The 17,229-nt window shown below is 41.6% G+C and overlaps 2 protein-coding genes across 2 annotated transcripts in view; one reads left to right on the top strand and one right to left on the bottom strand.

Moving 5' to 3' along the window:
• LOC103762634 (multidrug resistance-associated protein 1-like) overlaps window positions 1-6,273 on the top strand; it is a 31,332-nt gene extending 25,059 nt beyond the window's left edge. The window contains exons 21-27 of the mRNA XM_029961436.1: window positions 214-340; window positions 1,059-1,160; window positions 2,038-2,181; window positions 2,804-2,962; window positions 4,039-4,205; window positions 5,213-5,407; window positions 5,858-6,273. Of these exons, the coding sequence (XP_029817296.1) occupies window positions 214-340; window positions 1,059-1,160; window positions 2,038-2,181; window positions 2,804-2,962; window positions 4,039-4,205; window positions 5,213-5,407; window positions 5,858-5,969 (1,006 nt within the window). The 3' untranslated portion in view covers window positions 5,970-6,273. The remainder of the gene's footprint in view (window positions 1-213; window positions 341-1,058; window positions 1,161-2,037; window positions 2,182-2,803; window positions 2,963-4,038; window positions 4,206-5,212; window positions 5,408-5,857) is intronic.
• Window positions 6,274-10,040: 3,767 nt separating this feature from the next.
• HSPA13 (heat shock protein family A (Hsp70) member 13) lies at window positions 10,041-17,223 on the bottom strand. The gene is made up of 5 exons (XM_029961445.1): window positions 17,181-17,223; window positions 15,446-15,786; window positions 13,573-13,786; window positions 12,851-13,018; window positions 10,041-11,956 (listed from the first exon to the last, which is right to left on the bottom strand). The coding sequence occupies exons 1-5, from the start codon at window positions 17,203-17,205 to the stop codon at window positions 11,286-11,288; spliced, it is 1,419 nt and encodes a 472-aa protein (XP_029817305.1). The 5' UTR covers window positions 17,206-17,223; the 3' UTR covers window positions 10,041-11,285.
• Window positions 17,224-17,229: the final 6 nt, after the last annotated feature.

Here is a 17,229-nt window from a genome sequence, read left to right as displayed (position 1 = left end):
GGACTTTTAGTTTTAGTGGTGCTACCAGTTCTAGATATGTCATATTCCCTCCCCAGTCCCTCTGTAAAACGGGAATGATGGTACCTATCTCTTTGGGGAAGTGGGTAAATTGCTAATATAATGATCTCAGAGTCATTACATTAGAAATATCTTCACTGTGCTATAAAAATTCTGTAGGTAATTCTTTTTTTTCTTTGCCTTCATTTACTACAGCTGGCTAACTGTCAGGCTTGAGTTTTTGGGAAATTTGATGGTGTTCTTTGCTGCACTGTTTGTAGCACTGTCTGGAAATACAGTGAGTTCTTCTACAGTGGGTTTATTGATATCCTATGGTCTAAATGTAAGTAATAGAATAAACTTTTTACTGTTACCACATTGCATATAAAAAGAGCAGTATGCATACAGTTGAGTAGGTGAATATACACGGTGGCATCAACAACACTAAATCCCCTGGGCAAAACAGTTTTCCTTTGAATTGCATTAATTCTGGGAAGCTTCCCATTAATTATTTTCCACTTCTGCATTTAGATGGAATAATAATTATTAAAACATATTTAAAAATAAATTAATCAACTAGGTATAGTGTATTTTTAAGTATTTTGTTCAACCAAATAGGAAGCTTAGTCACGTACAACTACACTTCATATTTGATTTCTTGTTCTTGTTCACTTACTGAATGTTATGTAGGAACATTTACTTAGAATTCTGTTCACTAAAGTCATTTGCTTTGGCATTGCCCTTGTAAAGATAGTCTGTGAGAACCACACTACAGGGTGTCTTGAAGTACAATAAACTTTATTGATAAGTTGCTAGTTAAATCTGAAGTATGATGTAGACAGAAAGTAAACATCCAATTTTCTTCAGTTTTGTGATGCTAAGGAGCCTAGCATCGTCTAAATTCTCACTGTGGTAAGTGCTTCAGAAACACAGCTGACATTACTAATGAATAGAAATACAAAAAAAAACTATGGAGTCTATTATCTGTCATGGCTTATCCACGTCATAGCCAGCTCACAAGAGTCGAATTTCTACATTCTCCAATGTAACTATTTCCCCAGGTAATTCAAAATCTAAATCTTTGGGTGCGTAGAGCGTGTGAAATCGAGACCAATGCAGTTTCAATTGAAAGAGTCTGTGAATATGCAACAATGGATAAAGAGGTGAGCATTCTTCTTGAAATGCTGAGCCTTCATCTTAAATATTTAATTTCTGTGCGTAGAAGATGACTAATTAGATTGACTTTAATATTGGTGAGTGGTAATAGCAGGTAATTGTTGTTAAATGCTGTCTGGTTTTTGTGTGTTTTTTTTCTTTTCATTGAGAATATGTAGTTCTTCATCACATTTATAGTCATAGCAGTTTTATTCCTACTTTGACCAGTAAATTTTTTGTCATCATTCGTAGCAGTAGATTTTGTAGTAGGACTGTAGCTGTGGCTCAGGTGAACTCCCTGTGTTATGTGCAGCCAAGAGGAGCATTTGAGGAGGGGGGGAGAGAAAGAGAGGCCTGTCTGACCTTTAATTGGTACTCGCCTCATGTCTGGGGAGACATTTGTTTCAAATCAATTTGCCTTGGCTGTTGTGCTTTTCTGAAAGTAGTGTCCATGTCAAGCATGAAGGCAAACAAGACTGTCCCTTACTTCTTCATTCTCTTTTACCCTTCCCTCATGTTTATGTTTCTTTGTTCACATCTTTCTGTTTTCTCCTACTCCTGAAAACAAAATGTTTCTCATTGAATATGCATTTTAAAAATCTGGGAGATTAAGCATCAGATTCATTTCAGTTCCTGTCAGCTGGTACCAGATACTAAACTATTAGCAGCTACCCAGTTAAACTGAATTTACTTTTTTAAATGAGTGTGTAAGATGTTGTTAAACAACCCCACGTGCTTCTTCCCAGAGTTCATGAAAATAGGTTCTCCTTCCATTATATTGCATTAGAATTACCCTAGACATGCTGGGATTTTTAAAGATATGTGTATTTTATCTTGTGACATTTTTACTCTTGTATACTGAAATACCAATGGTTTCAATTCCAGGACCCATGGATAAAGTCTAAAAGACCACCGATGGGGTGGCCTGATAGAGGAATAATAGAGTTTGTTAACTACAAGGCTCATTACAGGAAGGATCTTGGTTTAGCCCTGAATGATGTCTCTTTTCAGACACAGAGTAAAGAGAAGGTACTGTATGTAATAAGAAATAGATGTATTAAATTCCGTTTCACAACTTTCTACTTCAAAAATATTTCAGATAAGGAGACTGCACTACTAGATGCAGCAAGATGATGTTGAACAGGGAAGATATTAAATGGAGAAGAGAGTAAAGACAAGGCAAAAGCGAAAAGGAAAAGTATTTTGTAGGAATATGTAGAAATTATTATCCTTGTATGAAAGTGAGATAAAGTTTTATGGATTTGGCAGTTTGAAGGAAGAAGATCCAAATTTGAATTTAAACTTCTTGTACCCTGTGTTGAATGTTTATGCGGAGAAATACATTGCCAGGTTAGTGCTAATCAACTTTGGGCTTGGGATCAAGGAGCACCAAACAAGACCTAGTTTAGAGTCTCTGGTTTGAGCTGAGGAGTGCAGGAAAAAAAAGGGAGAGGAAATTAAAAGTATTCCCACTGAACTAGGCATAGGCTTTTACAGCTCAGAGTCACAGAATCACAGAATCAGCTCCTGAGGGAGAACTGGACTGAGAGCTGTGAAACTGAATTCACTGTATCAGATAACTCACTATATCATTTTTCATCTGGAATATGCAGCATAGAAAGTTACACTGTCATAAAACTTTCTGTTTCAGGTTGGAATTGTTGGAAGAACAGGAGCTGGTAAATCAACACTCACAAATTGCTTGTTTAGGGTTCTGGAGGGATGTGAAGGCAAAATAATTATCGATGGAATTGACATATCAACTATTGGACTCCATGACCTGCGTGGAAATCTCAACATTATTCCACAGGTGAGATGTGCTTTAGAGATAACTATTACTCTTTTTCAACTAACACAAAACATTCAGTTTTTGGGAGAAATTATATCCTCAAAGTCCACAGGCTGCCTGGAGACAGAGGCTTAAAACTCCAATAAAATTTTGGCAATTATGTGGAAGAAGCTTCAAAACAGGGAGACCACTGTATGTCATGACATTAGGTTTTGGTATACCATGCTTAGTTTAGCAGTCTAGCTAGCATAACTCAGGTTCTCCAGAGTCTTTATATGTATAGTTACATAGAGGGTTTCCAAAGTTCCACTTGAGGGCAAAAATATTTTAAAATACCTCCAGTTACGTCTGAAGAATGTCGGGAATATATATTGAAATTAATCTGCTATAGTCTGCTTTGTAAAGGTGTTCCTGCTTACTCCATAACAGGACAGAAAGCTCAAGATTAGTTCACATGTCATTAGGATTGTGTTCATACTTGCAAAACTGATTTACACTGAAATGCTCTAGTATAAAGTAAAACCTAGAACACAAATTTAATGATCATCTGGAGACTTTATGCACTTTCCCTGAATGCCACTCATGCAAACATTTTTGTGCAGGGGTGATGCTAACATCACTTACGTTAAATTTATCTGACATTTTTCAAAGGAAGGGTTTGGGTTTTTTTCTTAACTTTTTTTGAGCTTTAACCCCAGTAATATTTCCTGTGTGTCTCAAACCAGATTTAACTTAGAATCTTAGCCTTCCAATTTTACTTACCAGTGCCCATGGATGTAGTCTCCAGTGCTTCAGAAACTTGGCAATAGTAATAATTGATGTCTTGTGGCTGTTGCCACGTGCTGGGCAGGTCTGTGGTCAGCCACAGAACCGGAGCACAGTGAATGCACAAGGAATCTCTTGCCCTTTACATTTTACCCTAAAAAAGAATTCATCTCACAGAGACACCACATTATTTTTGTGCTTCCATTCACCGGCTTCAGACTGTTAAAATTTCCAAGATTATTTGTCCCAGTTCCCTCTGTTATATAAGGATTTATGGCAGACTGTTTTAGGGTTGTGTTGGAATTGTGCACTCACATTCTGCTGTTATTTAGGACCCCATCTTGTTTTCTGAGACACTGCAGTCAAATCTGGATCCACTTGGAAAACACTCTGATCTTGAACTGTGGGAGGTGCTGGAACTGTGTGACTTAAAGGATTTTGTCTGGTCACTGCCAAAGAAGCTCCTTCATGAGATTTCAGAAGGTGGTGAAAATCTCAGGTACATAATCAAGAAAGTGCCATTGCAGTTATTTTCCAGTACTGTAAAACTATGTGTTCCTTCCAGAGAGCTTACTTCAGAAAGTATCGGGATAAAAGTGACACTTCTGTCATTCTAAGTGGAATTATTCTGATTGTGTGAGTTTCTTTGAGGTGCCCAACAGGTCACAACTGTATAGTCCTATGGTATATGGGAAGCCAAGGAAGTAGACTATTTTCAGCTCAAGTATATAAGGAAGTGTAAAGAAGGGGGGTGTGATGTTGGAATTCATGTAGCACCTAATTAGATTTGGGCAGAAAAGTACCCATTAATTTAAATTTAAAAAAAAAATTCAAACCAGGGGGAAAAAAAAAACAAACCCCAAACCAACAAAACCAAAAGCCACCAAACTCCAAAGAGCTTATTCCTTTGCTTTATTTGCATAGGCAAAGAAACTCAGTTTTTCCTTGTAAAATGCTATGCAAGGAGGGTGACACTTGAAATAAAAGAACTCTAAACTCAAGGAGACACATACTAAAGCTTTCAGCAGCAAAGGGGCAGGTCTTCAATGTTGAGGGTACTGAGTATCAACCTGAGTGTACTGAATATCAACCTGAATTTTTTTTGACAGATCACTTGCAGGAGGATGGTTCTAGGAGGCACATAGCACAGCTCACATACAGGAGTATCCAAACTTTTACACTGAACATTATTAAGAAGGGTTTGGGCATTCAATTTGGCTTACTCAGAGTGCCCAGTATAATGTGAATATAGAAACTGAAGACAAGACTAGGTTTACACTACAAAGTTCAGCCACAGGTGTGGAAGAGTCCCACCTTAACTACAATTGATATGCTGAGCAAGAGGAAATAAAACTTGCAAAACAAGGTGAACGTATTTCACTGTTCTTTTCAGGAAGTGTTGTTAGGAAAGACAGTACAGATAAGCTTCATAGTAATCTCAGCTTTACCTTGTTCTGCCCTTCCTCTTTGTGCCTGACCTGCCCTTCTCAAATGCATTTTTAACAGTGTTGGGCAGAGACAGCTGCTCTGTCTGGCCCGTGCTTTGCTGCGAAAGACAAAGATCCTGGTCCTGGATGAGGCAACAGCTTCTGTTGACTTGGAAACGGACAACTTTGTGCAGTCCACCATCAAAAGAGAGTTTCACAACTGCACAGTATTAACTATAGCCCATAGGTTACATACAGTCATGGATTCAGAGAGGTAAGTTTTCACTTACTGAGGTTTACCCTCCCAACACTTCTAACCTTGATGTCTTTGTACCTTTGTAATCCAAGATACCAAAAAAAAAAGACATGAGCATCAATTTTAATTAAATATTGGTAACCTGTGTTCTGCTTCCCCCTTCTAATCACAGAATTAATTTACTAATTTTCCTGCTAAGGGAAATTAGCTACTAGTAAGACCACTTAATTCTCTAGAGGGAATGGACTGTACTGTAGCATTTTTACCAATTAAGCAAAAATGCCTTTTTCAAGAGGTTTTTTTTAACATATTAGTTCCTAGATTTAGAAGCCAATGAATTAACTACTGCAATTATATTTCTTCTAAATAAGCCTTCCCATTATCCAGAGATATCTGTATTAGAACTGAAAAATATGGTCGAAGATCTGATTTTTCTTCTCCTGTTATCTTTCTGGTTTTGCATTGCAGAGTGCTTGTTCTGGATGCAGGAAAGATTCTAGAATATGATACACCACAGAATTTGTTGCAACGAAAAAGTGCCTTTTCTGAAATGGTTGCAGAGGCTGGGATAAGAAAATAAAGAAAACTAATGAATGAATTCTTAAGGAACACTCAAGGGATCTCTGGCATTCCCCATATATAGATGCAATATTTTATATTCCTTATAAAATACCTTACTTAAGAGCTTGCTCAAGAGCTTCTGGCAGCATTGCTGTTTACTACAGCTACAACCTGTTTATATTGATCAGACTTCCTAAAATAACTTTCAGCTTTTATACAAATCACTTCTTTTGATCACGTTGGCACTGGAACAGCATAATGAAGCAGTAATTTTCATGGCATATGTTAACTGTTGCACTAATAAAGACTGATTGAAAAATAAATCTTGCTGTTCACAGGTTGGTCTTAATTAAAAAATAGTACTTAATTAAGCTGCTCTGTCATTATGCTCATTTAGTTAATACATTCTTATTATGATTACGCATTCAGGAAAAACAAAACTTGTCGTGTGGACGTACAGACAGATGTCACTTGGGGCTGATTTTTAAGATGTGCATATGTACATGTATACTTAGGTAGTTCTTGAGACAATAAATGTGCCTTTTGACCTTGTGATTTCTGAATAACTGAAAACCATACATCTTATGTATCTAATTGTGCATTACAAAATCCCACTGAAAGAATCCCAGAAAAATACAGTCAGGTGCAGCTGCCTTTTTGCTAGTAAATTTTAAAGTAAACTTCAATACTAATTACAGCAGCAGGACAGGTTATATACATTTACTGAAAGTGCCAGTCAAATGTGCATGTGCTTTTTACTACAGTTCCTGAAGCTCTTCCAATTTAATACCAACTCAACCAGTGTAATCAACCTTCACTTAGTTTTTTAAGATCAGATCCCCATCAACTGCTTTAAAAAAAAACCACAAGGTACCTGAATACAGTTCCAGGCTACAGCCCTGTTATATTAGTTTAATATTGACACCTGGTTTATCTCAAGTATGATCTTAATGTCTTACCCAATAGCAAGCAAAACATATTTGCTGTTTTAGAAGGGTGGTGGAGACTCTCTGAAGAGAGTTCCTCAAAGATGTGATTCTACTGCAGTGAAGGTGAATGATTTCTCTCTCCTTTCCTGAAGGTAAAAATGCAAGCCTATCCTCATCCGTTACAAATTACTGTCCAGTTTAACTGGCTGCAAAACACAACTCAACATACTTTCACTCACAGAAAACTATTAGAAGCATATAATGTTTTTTGACTAGGAACAACCCAGCCCAAGTAACTATTATGTTCTGAAAGTCCTGGAGAGGCAGAAAATATTTCTCAAGAAACAGAAAAATGTTCTGCTTTTCTTCTCTTTTCCTCTTTTTTTCTCCCAAATGAGGCCAGCAGTACCTTCCCAACTGAGCAGGACGTTTTCATGCCCACATTTGCCTTCCCTGCAACATTCACAGTGCCCCAGGCAGGCTCTTCTGTGGCTCTGCTTCCCCCAACCTTGTCCCCATCCCTTCCCTGCCTTTTCATGCTGCCCCTCCAAACCTGTCCTTACCTGAAGTGTTGCAGAGGCACTGGAAAGGACTGAAGTGAGTGCCATTCCATAAGTGATTAATAAGCTTTAGGCATAAGGCTAGGAGAGGTAGACTTCAGTACCTCAGAGACCAATCCCTTTTGCAAGGTCCAGAGAAAATAATCTGAGGACTGGCATTGGTGCATGGTAATCTTTACTTTCTTTTTTTAGTATTATTTGTGGGAAGGAGGGTTTTCTGTGCTTACTGACAGGCTGACATAGCCCTTCAGCTTCAGACTCCCTTCAGACCACAGCTGGGAGAAATGCAGACTGAACAATTTCAAAGTCTGAGTGAAAAGAAAATGCAGTCCTAGTGTCAGCAAAGCCAAATAGACATTCCTTCTCTTTCAGCAAGCTGTACCCCTCGCATTTAACTTTGTAAAAGGAGGTGCACCAGAGGCAGAAGCAGCATGATATGCTCCTGCTGTTCCCATGCAGCAATGGCTTACCAAAATGAATCACCTAACAGACTTAGGTAGGCAGGGAAGGGCAGTTTTGCATTAAGCACATCACTCAGGGTTTGCAGCCTCTCCTTGCCTCAGACACCCGATGTCAGAGGCACTCTAAGAAACAAAGAAGGACCACTTGGCTGAGTTCAGTATTAACACAGGTTTTGTAGTACCCAACCCACCAAACCACCACAGCACCAGCCAACTCCCTTGCCAGCACAAAGCCATGTAGACCTGCAGGCCAGCTCAGTGCACACCTCGCCCCTTCTGCCCTTTCTCCTCCAAACAGGAATTGCCCTAAGCCTCCCAGGTCCCAGTCTTGTCCTGAGGGACCACTCATAGGCACCCACCACGTGAGGAAGGCTCTGCTCCACAGGGCCACCACCTCCTCAGAGTCCTGAGAAGGTGCTTGGGCCTGCTGGGCCTGGGCAGGTGACCTTCACTTAGCTGGAGATCCTGAGAGGGACCCAACTGTTCATCCACTTGAGGATGAACAGCTCCTTGAGGAGCTACTCTTGGACTCCTTTTCCAGCCAGATACCTTGGGATAGGGAAAGGAAGGGTGGGACAGCAAAAGGACCAGAGCAGGTCTGTGAGAAGTGAGAATGAGGCTCAGAAGGGATAGAAATTGCTTTTATTAAAAACATTCTAAAATGTTATTTATAAAATGCATTTCATCCTCTGCACTGGGAAACAATTCAGGAACATACAACTGTTGAGGCCTCTTAATGCTTTCAGAATTTCAACTCACAAAACAGGCTTAAGCTATAGGAACTTGTTACACATCTAACACCACAGGCAACTGTAGATTTCAAGAATTTTAGAAAGATTTCAGCCTTCAAATATCAATTTGTTTAAAGAGAGACTTTTCTTAAGCAGCCCATGTGCATACCTGAAAATATCCACTTAGTACAGCAGACTCATCTTTAAAATTCAATGGTTTGTGCCAAAATACAGTATTAAAAGATACAAAATAAATAATTTGCAGAATTCAAAAAAGTTATTTAATAAATAAGGATGCATTGTGAGATACCCAATGTACATTAATTTCTCCACTAAAAAACCCAACCTGTATAGAAATTTGAATAAATACCCTTTTGTGAATTTTTTTACAAGTAAACAACTCACCCTTCCCTTCCAATTCCCAGATTAACACTGAAGGAGATTTAACTCCTCCAGAGTGAAGGAGTATGTGAAACAAACAAAAGTACTTCATTTATTTGCCTCGAGAGTTTACCAGTTTAAAGTCACTCCCACACTCCTTGGGACAACTTGTCCCAAAACTGCAAAAAGCTTTTAATCGTTTAACTTACTGTGACGTGGTTCTGTTTTTACACAGGTCTGCTTGTTTTACACAGTGCATTAAAGACATGAAGACTAAAGCCCTACTGTAACTCCAGTAGGTTTTGAGATGAATTCACAGCACAGCAGAAGCAAAGGTCACAATGATTCCAAAGACGTTGGAATGAATGTTGAACACATTTATATCTGCAAAGCAAAGGCCCCAAACAGCAGCTGAGGACTGTACTGATTGGCATTCATCCATGGTTTCCCTGGAAAGGCACTTCTTTCACTGCAGGAGTTTTAGCTACTGGAAGTTCCATATGGACTTAGGTGGGGTCACTTTCAAAGAGGCACAAAGGGAAAAAGAATCCTCAAATAAAAAATAAAAAAAATCACTTTGGCCTTCAACTCAGGGAAATGAAACAGATGTTAGCAGTATTTCGGGAATCCTCTGTCAAGTTAAACAATGTTGATGGAATGCTGTGTGCAGCTATGATTCAATTTAAGAGGTTTTTAATTGGATTACTTCAAAGATACGTTTAGACAAGAGCTACGCAAACAGCTGAGTCAGCACAGCTGATTTATGGCACTGCCATAAATCAGGTCTACTGCCAAGAGAGTAATAAGCCTATTTTAATATAGTCATAGGTTAAAACAACAAATCTAAGCCCCACATTAACTTTTGGCAAGGTTTAATACAAACAAAATTATTCTGGAGAAGACAAGAAAATGCTTAGAACCACCTGTTACTAGAACTTACCTGGTGAAGACTGGGCTGATGGGTGTTGAAGCCAGTCTTGGCTGAATGACATGTTTTTATCACAGAAATTTCTATACAGATGAAAGAATTCAACTGGCCTTTAAGTCTTGCTTTATTCCTCCAAAGAGAGTAGAACTGTCACCAGTTAGGGGTTTTTTTCAGATCAGTAATTTTTTTCTCCTCACGCATTTTCAAGACAGCTGGATAGCAAACTATGTGTCTAAAACAGAGTCTTAAGAAGTGCCACCTCAAACCCCAAGGTACACACACTGTTTTCTTCCCAATAGGACAGCTACAGTTCAGTTTAGAGTGAGGACATTACAAAACTTAATCCAGAGATATGAGCTAAAAAGTATGAAGGAGTTGGGTCAATTTTCATTTACTAGGATTACAGGAACTAGACTTCATCCAGGCCATGGATGAAGACCCACACTTCTATCCCACACTTTCTCCCTGAGGACAGGATGGCTTGGGGTCCATCAGGGGAAAGACATCACACACTTGCAGATGAACAACAGTGAAATCTGTATGGGCCGAATTCAAGGGTAGACAGACAAGTGTGGCTTTAAGATACATAAAATTACTGCAGTTTTAAAAACAAGGCAAGGGAGGTATGAATATCTCTGTGGAGAACATCAGTGGTAGAACAGCAGCACCTGTGTGTTAACCATCACAGCCAGATCAGGAATTAAGGCCTTGGAGACACATCAAGTAACTATGTTGGCAAGAGCTACGTTTTCAATAAGGTTTCCCGAAACATGAGACAATTCTCCACAGAGCCTCAGCAATACCAGTATGCTGTTATGAACAGCAGAAGAACCAAGTGAATGCCTAAGTCTCATTCAAGCTGCAACATGCCTTTTAGAAAGGTGCTTAAATGCTCATATGGCTCAATCTAATAAATAAATGTAAGCTGAGCATTGCCAGTGCTCTGTGCGTTAACACTGCTTCACAGTTAAAGTAAATATATTGGACCTGGGAATACCTACAGTACCACATTATCTCAAACCTTTGGTCACAGTCCCTTTATATTTTAAACACACACCGCTCCAGGATTTGCTAATAAAATTTAGCAAGAAATTGTGGGTGTGTCATCACTAGCATTTTCATCCAATAGCCAATCTCCAAGTAAATACAGCACACTTCAGAACTCGTTTGTACCTTTAAAGTAACATCAAGCTTCAACACAGGTAGGTGTCCAGTAACACCTCACTGGAACAGATAAAAATGAAATAGAATACAGCTAAGATTAGGCTCCACTGCCAGTCAGATGAGTGTGCAGCTTCAGAGCACACTTTTGGAGAGCTGGAATGCAATTGGGAAGAGTTTGTTTTCAGTTAAAATTAGTCTTCCGTAAATTCTTATTAGGGATTTCTACAGCACTGACTTGAAGAGGCCAGGACCCTGCAACAATTCCTGCTTGGATGGCTACACCCATCACAACTGCCAGGTCAGGATCTACAGAGGTGTTGGGTTCCTTCCCAAAGAAGTCCCGAATAACTTTACGTATTTGGGGAATCCGTGTGGAGCCACCGACTAACACAATTTCATCCACTTCTCCTTTGTCTACGTGGCCATCCTGCAACACTTGCTCAATGGGCACAAGAATCTTCTCAAAAAGGTCTTCATTTAACCTCTCAAACAGCTTCCGAGAGATTTCCATTTCAAACACAACCTCAACAAAGCCGTTCTCTGCTTTGGAAGTGTCTCCAAGGCTGCTCAGGTCTCTTGTTTTTTGTGAAGGCTCACCTCTTAGCGCACTGTTCGGTTTTACCTGACTTTTTGGAAGTTCTTTGGTAAGCCTGTTTTCTGGCAGAGTCAACACCACACTTAGTGTAGCTGCCTCGTGAACAGTCAGATTTAATTTAACTGCTTCCACAGCCTGTCTGAGGCGGTGAATCTCCTCCTTTCGGGTTGGCAGAGAACCGTATGTTTGACGGAGGTGACCATACAAATACAGCATCAACCTCTGATTGAAATCCTGTCCTCCAAGTTTGTTGTTACCTGAAAGATCAAAATAGAAGGCATCAGACACATCACTTTCAAAGCAGCATGTATCTTCTTTACTGGGACGTGGTGCTCAAGGATCAGAACAATCATGCAAGCACAAGAGCTCACAGAGCTGTGAAAACAGACAAAATTGTTGTCCCCATGAAGAACAAATGATGGATAATAATTTCCATTGTTTTGTTTTGACTGAGAACAGGAATTTACTCAGTGGACCTCTGTCTAAAAAAATTAGAATGAAGCTGCTGAATCTTCCTTGCTGTTCCACTCTTACAGCAGCTCACATCAAAACTTGCTCATCAAGGTTGGCACTGCACCTCAGACCAGTCTGCACCCAAGCCACCTGAAAGGCAGTCGTGCACTCACTACAGTCTGACTAAATATTGCTGCCACTTGCCTCTGTGCCGAGTGATGAATCATCCTGGCACACAGGAATCACAAAACTTACTTCTGGGCATGGGCATTCCCAAAACCCGCTCCACTGAGCTGGCACCAAACACAAAGCCGGGATGCTTTTCAGCCCTGGTCAATGATTTGCCAAGTATTCCTAGTCTGGACAAAGGTAACAGGAAGATTTGTAACAACCCTAGCCCTGCAAAAGCCCAGCCAAAATAACTGTAACATGCACCAGCACTTTACTAGTGGGCACAAAAGTTGACAGCCATGGATAAAATGAAACCATGACTTACCCCTTGAGTCAGCCAAAACCTGCGACTCTGTGATCTTACTCACTGAAACCAGTCACAAACCTAATTCTGCATGAGAAGTAGCAGAGAATGCATTGGGAGAACATTTTGTGACACAACTGGTAGGTTTTAGAAAGCTCCTCCAATGGCAACTTCATATGCGCGTTTCCTCCCACTCCTTCAGAAACAAAAGCATTTTTCTCACCTGCCATGGCTCGTGTGTAGAACATCCCTCCCATCTTGTTCAACAGAGACACATCCAAAGTTCCTCCGCCCAAATCCACCACCAGAACATTAAACACATCAACTTTGTGGAGTCCATAAGCCATAGCTGCAGCTGTGGGCTCACTGATTACTCGCAAAACCCTCAGCCCTGCAAAGAGCAGAAACAAGAAGCAACAGTCAGGTACACTTCAGAAAACTGCAGTTCTCACATCAGAATGAAATTTGCCATTACTTTGTTTTTTTTTTTAAACCAGATTCATTTTAAGTAAAATGTCAGATCTAAGGGAAGTAGTTTTCTGAGGGGTAATACCCAATGAACTCCTTTCCTTAGTTAATCCTAAAGTAGTACTGCTTCAGCATCAGGGCAAAGTCATGAACCACCATTTGCCCAAATACATTTCTTCTGGACAAACCTTGCTAAGGAGCCTTAACTTCATACATTCTGTTTCTGTTATTGTCCAAGGGCGCTCTATACAGTCTCCCTGTTTGGAGATTACCAAAACCTCTACTTTCCCCAAAGCAAAACTTCCTTCTTCCAGACACCTATGTCTGCATTATCCAGTTGCACTTGCTGGGACTTGGAGACTGAATCCATTCTAAGCTTCTCTATCACTGATTCACTGTTTCTGTATCCTCCCCAAAGACCTTGCTGTTAGTGAAAGAGACCTGAAGGTTTCCTAGAAAAACACTGGAATACATCACCTGCAAGGTTAGCTGCCTTAACGGTAGCATTCCGTTGCCTTTCATCAAACTCTGCTGGCACAGACATGACTGCCTTGGAAATGGGCATGCCAAGGTTGGCTTCTGCCATTCTCTTCAGTTTCAGCAGCAGCTGGGAGCCAATCTGCTCTGGAGTGACGTGAAAGGTTCCATTAGTTGTCACGGAAAATTCGGCTGATCCGTTGTTGTTGAAAATCTAGAAGGATAAAGCAACACAAGCCACAGGTGAGAAGTCATTTTCCCACCCTGCTCCCACCACGTTCTATCTGCACACAGTGTCTTTAATCTGCAAAAATACAAATGTGCTTTTGCCACTGCCTAGATCACATTAATTTCTTGGAGAATGATAGAAAACATGCCACTTAAGGGGTCCAAGTATATCCAAACAAGTGACACCCACTGAACCCCAGTAAGACACATCAAAAGAAGACCTAGCAACTGTGTAATCCATTTCAACACCACAAAGACAGAAGTGATGCTTTTTAATCATTAGGTTACCCTACTGATAAAGCTTCCCACCACTTCTTTTTGAAAGCAAGCTAACAGCTTGGTACTGGAACAGCTTCTCTTAACAAGTAAAGAATTCAGAAACTATTTGCAGTACCTGAAAATTGGTCTGTTTTCAGCAAATTCTGCACCATGTTCAATTAATGTAATACTTTTTTTTAGTAAAAAGCAGGTTTCAAGACATGCTGCTGGTCAAGTAAGCACTAGAAAAGTGGTAGGCGAAAAAAATGCACTGGGGCAGAGATGTGACTTTTAAACTTTTTTATTTAAAATAATAAACTTTAATAAACTTTGTTTATTTAATCTTTTTTTTAGAATTTCAAGGGAGAAGTGAAGTTTCAGCAAAGTACAGTTAGCATTTCAAGTTGAAATTTATCCTTCCAGAGAAGGGGCTGGAAGGTTACCCAGACACACATTTCCTCGTAGGAAAAACCAGGGTTTTATGGAAAAATCACTGTCAGCTCTTGTGCAGAGGTACATGACTTCCACAACCATTTCCTTCCCCTCTCTGGATATCTCTCATGGTTTTCAGGCAGATTTAGCCAAATGACTCAAGGTCTGACAAGCTGATCACCCATACAAATTTCAAGTGTCACAGAATCACAGAATGGCCTGGGTTGGAAGGGACCTTAAAGCTCATCTCATTCCAACCCCCTGCCATGGGCAGGGACACCTTCCACGAGACCAGTTTGCTCAGAGCTCCATCCAACCTGGCCTTGAACACTGCCAGGGATGGGACAGCCACACCTTCTCTGGGCAACCTGTTCCAGTGCCTCACCACCCTCACAAAAAAGAATTTCTTCCTAATATCTCATCTAAACCTGCTCTTTTCCATTTTGAAGTCATTCTCCCCTGTCCTGTCACTACATGCCCTTGTAAATAGTCTCTCTCTACCTTCCTTGAAGGTTCCCTTCAGCTACTGGAAGACCACAATTTGGTCACCCCAAAGCTTTCTCTTTTCCAGACTGAACAATCCCAATTCTCTCAGCCTTTCCTCACAGCAGAGGGGCTCCAAACCTCTCATCAACTTGGTGCCTCCTCTGGACTCGCTCCAACAGGTCCATGTCCTTCCTGTGCTGGGGACCCCAGAGCTGGAGGCAGCACTGCAGGTGGGGTCTCAGCAGAGCAGAGTAGAGGGGCAGAATCCCCTCCCTCCCCTGCTGCCCACACTGCTTTGGATGCAGCCCAGGACACGGGGGGTTTCTGGGCTCCCAGTGCACATGGCTGGGTCATGTCCAGCCTCTCACCCACCAGCACCCCCAAGTCCTTCTCAGCAGGACTGCTCATCCCCCAGCCTGGACTGTGTCCTACAGTTTCCTGCCTGGAGGGAACTGAAGATGCTGCTTACCTTAAAGGGATACCTGCTGCTTTCATTTTTCAGTTCTTCCAAAGTGAAGATTTTCCCAATGAATCTCTTGGCATCATATATGGTGTTCTGAGGGTTGGCATCAGCCAGTTCCAGGGCATCATATCCCACATACACCCCTCTGTCCGTGAAGGAGACCACACTTGGGATGCTTTTGTGCCCGTTCTCATCTGCAATGACCTTCACCTCTCCTATTCCAGGCAGGAAGACACCAACAGAGCAGTAAGTGGTGCCGAGGTCGATCCCAAGGACTCTGGGGGTGGGCATGGGCAAGTACTGCTGTGCCAGGTAGCTGGCCAACAGGAGAGCCAGAACAGCAGAGCCTGAAACACAGAGTGGTGAAAAACAGGGTTGGAGGATCTACTGCTGCAAACCTGTTAGTCACTGCAAATGGCACGGTGTCACACTCTGCACCTCCTGCAGTTTTATTTCACACACTGGAGCCTGTTCAGCTCCCTAATTAGATTTTAATTTCTTCAAAGGTCACCAGCAAATTCAGGTCTCTTAATTGAACAGAGAGTGGCTGTCAAAAATCTCAGCCATTAAATACTAAACTGATGAAAAAAAGAAAGCCCAAGAGAGATGGCAAACCCAAAAATATCACCACACTGTAATAATTCCTTTTCTCTCTTACTTCAATAACACAGGTTAATTCATACTTTGGGGGGAGTGCCTTTGAATGACCCCAAAAGGACACAGAATTAATGGGGCTGCACAAAATCCCAGTGAAACAACAAACTCCCAATTCAAACACCTCCTCCAGCTTCACTGAAGTCTGAAAATAAGGAGATACAAACCCCTGCTGACTCATTCTGTTTCAGCCAGAGCTCCCAAAAAGCATTTTTTCTATGCCTTTAAATCAAGGGTTAGACTTAAGTGCAGAGTAGTTTGCTGTTTGACTAGTTTTGCCTTTAATTTTATTTATAATCATCAGGCACAACAGGAAACCCAAAAGTCAAGCATAAAGTAATGCCTCAGGGGAAGGGGAAAATAAAAAGCACCAGCAAACAAAGTCTGGAGAAGAAGTTTAAATAGGTTAAATTTCAAAACGTGGCTGAGCATTTTTTTCCCAGCAGGGAAGAGCCGTCACAGCTGTGCTTCAAACAGACCGGTCAGAAAGTCCTAGTTTGGTCTGGGCTGTTAATTTCTTAGCCACGCACCACTGAGGGCTCTGGCTGAAATAGAATCCCAGAACGGGTAAGGCTGGAAGGGACCACAGTGGGTCACCTGGTCCAACCTCCCTGCTCAGCAGGGTCATCCCAGAGCACACGGTGATCTGTTCCCGTGCTCGGATGGACCTTCCCGTGCATCAGTTTCTCCCGCTGCCTCCTGTCCTATCGCTCGGCATCACCGAGCAGAGCCTGCTCCTTCCCCTGACACCTCCCTGCAGGCACTGACAGACCTTGGTGAGGTCCCCTCTCAGTCGTCTCTTCTCCAGGCTGAACAGAGACAGCTCCCTCAGTCTTTCCTCCTAGGAGAGATGCTCCAGTCCCTTACTCATCTTTGTCCCCTCCGCTGGATCCGCTCCAGGAGCTCTGTGTCCCTCCCGTACTGAGGAGCCCAGAACTGGACGCAACGGAACGCACCGAGCACAGGAAACTCGCACCACCCTGGAGAGACAGCCCGGGGCAATACCGCCGGCAAAGAGACGCGAAAGCCCCAGCGAATCCCCCCACGAAAGCCCCCTAAACGCGTCCCAGCCGCGCCGCCGCCTCACCCAGTACCGCCATCTGCCCCGCCATGACTGCCGGCAGCTGCTGACGACT

Source organism: Manacus vitellinus, unplaced genomic scaffold, assembly GCF_001715985.3.
Source record: "Manacus vitellinus isolate BGI_N305 unplaced genomic scaffold, ASM171598v3 scaffold_34_pilon, whole genome shotgun sequence".
In the NCBI taxonomy this organism is placed as follows: domain Eukaryota; kingdom Metazoa; phylum Chordata; class Aves; order Passeriformes; family Pipridae; genus Manacus; species Manacus vitellinus.
This window is presented reverse-complemented; position numbering and strand designations above follow the sequence as displayed.

Coding starts and splice junctions, on each gene's coding strand:
- HSPA13 (XM_029961445.1), bottom strand. CDS start 17,205: ATGGCGGGGCAGATGGCGGTACTGG. Junction 13,787..15,445: donor GCAGCAGGTATCCCTTTAAG/GTAAGCAGCATC, acceptor TTATCCTTCTAG/ATTTTCAACAACAACGGATC. Junction 11,957..12,850: donor CTACACACGAGCCATGGCAG/GTGAGAAAAATG, acceptor TTGATCTTTCAG/GTAACAACAAACTTGGAGGA.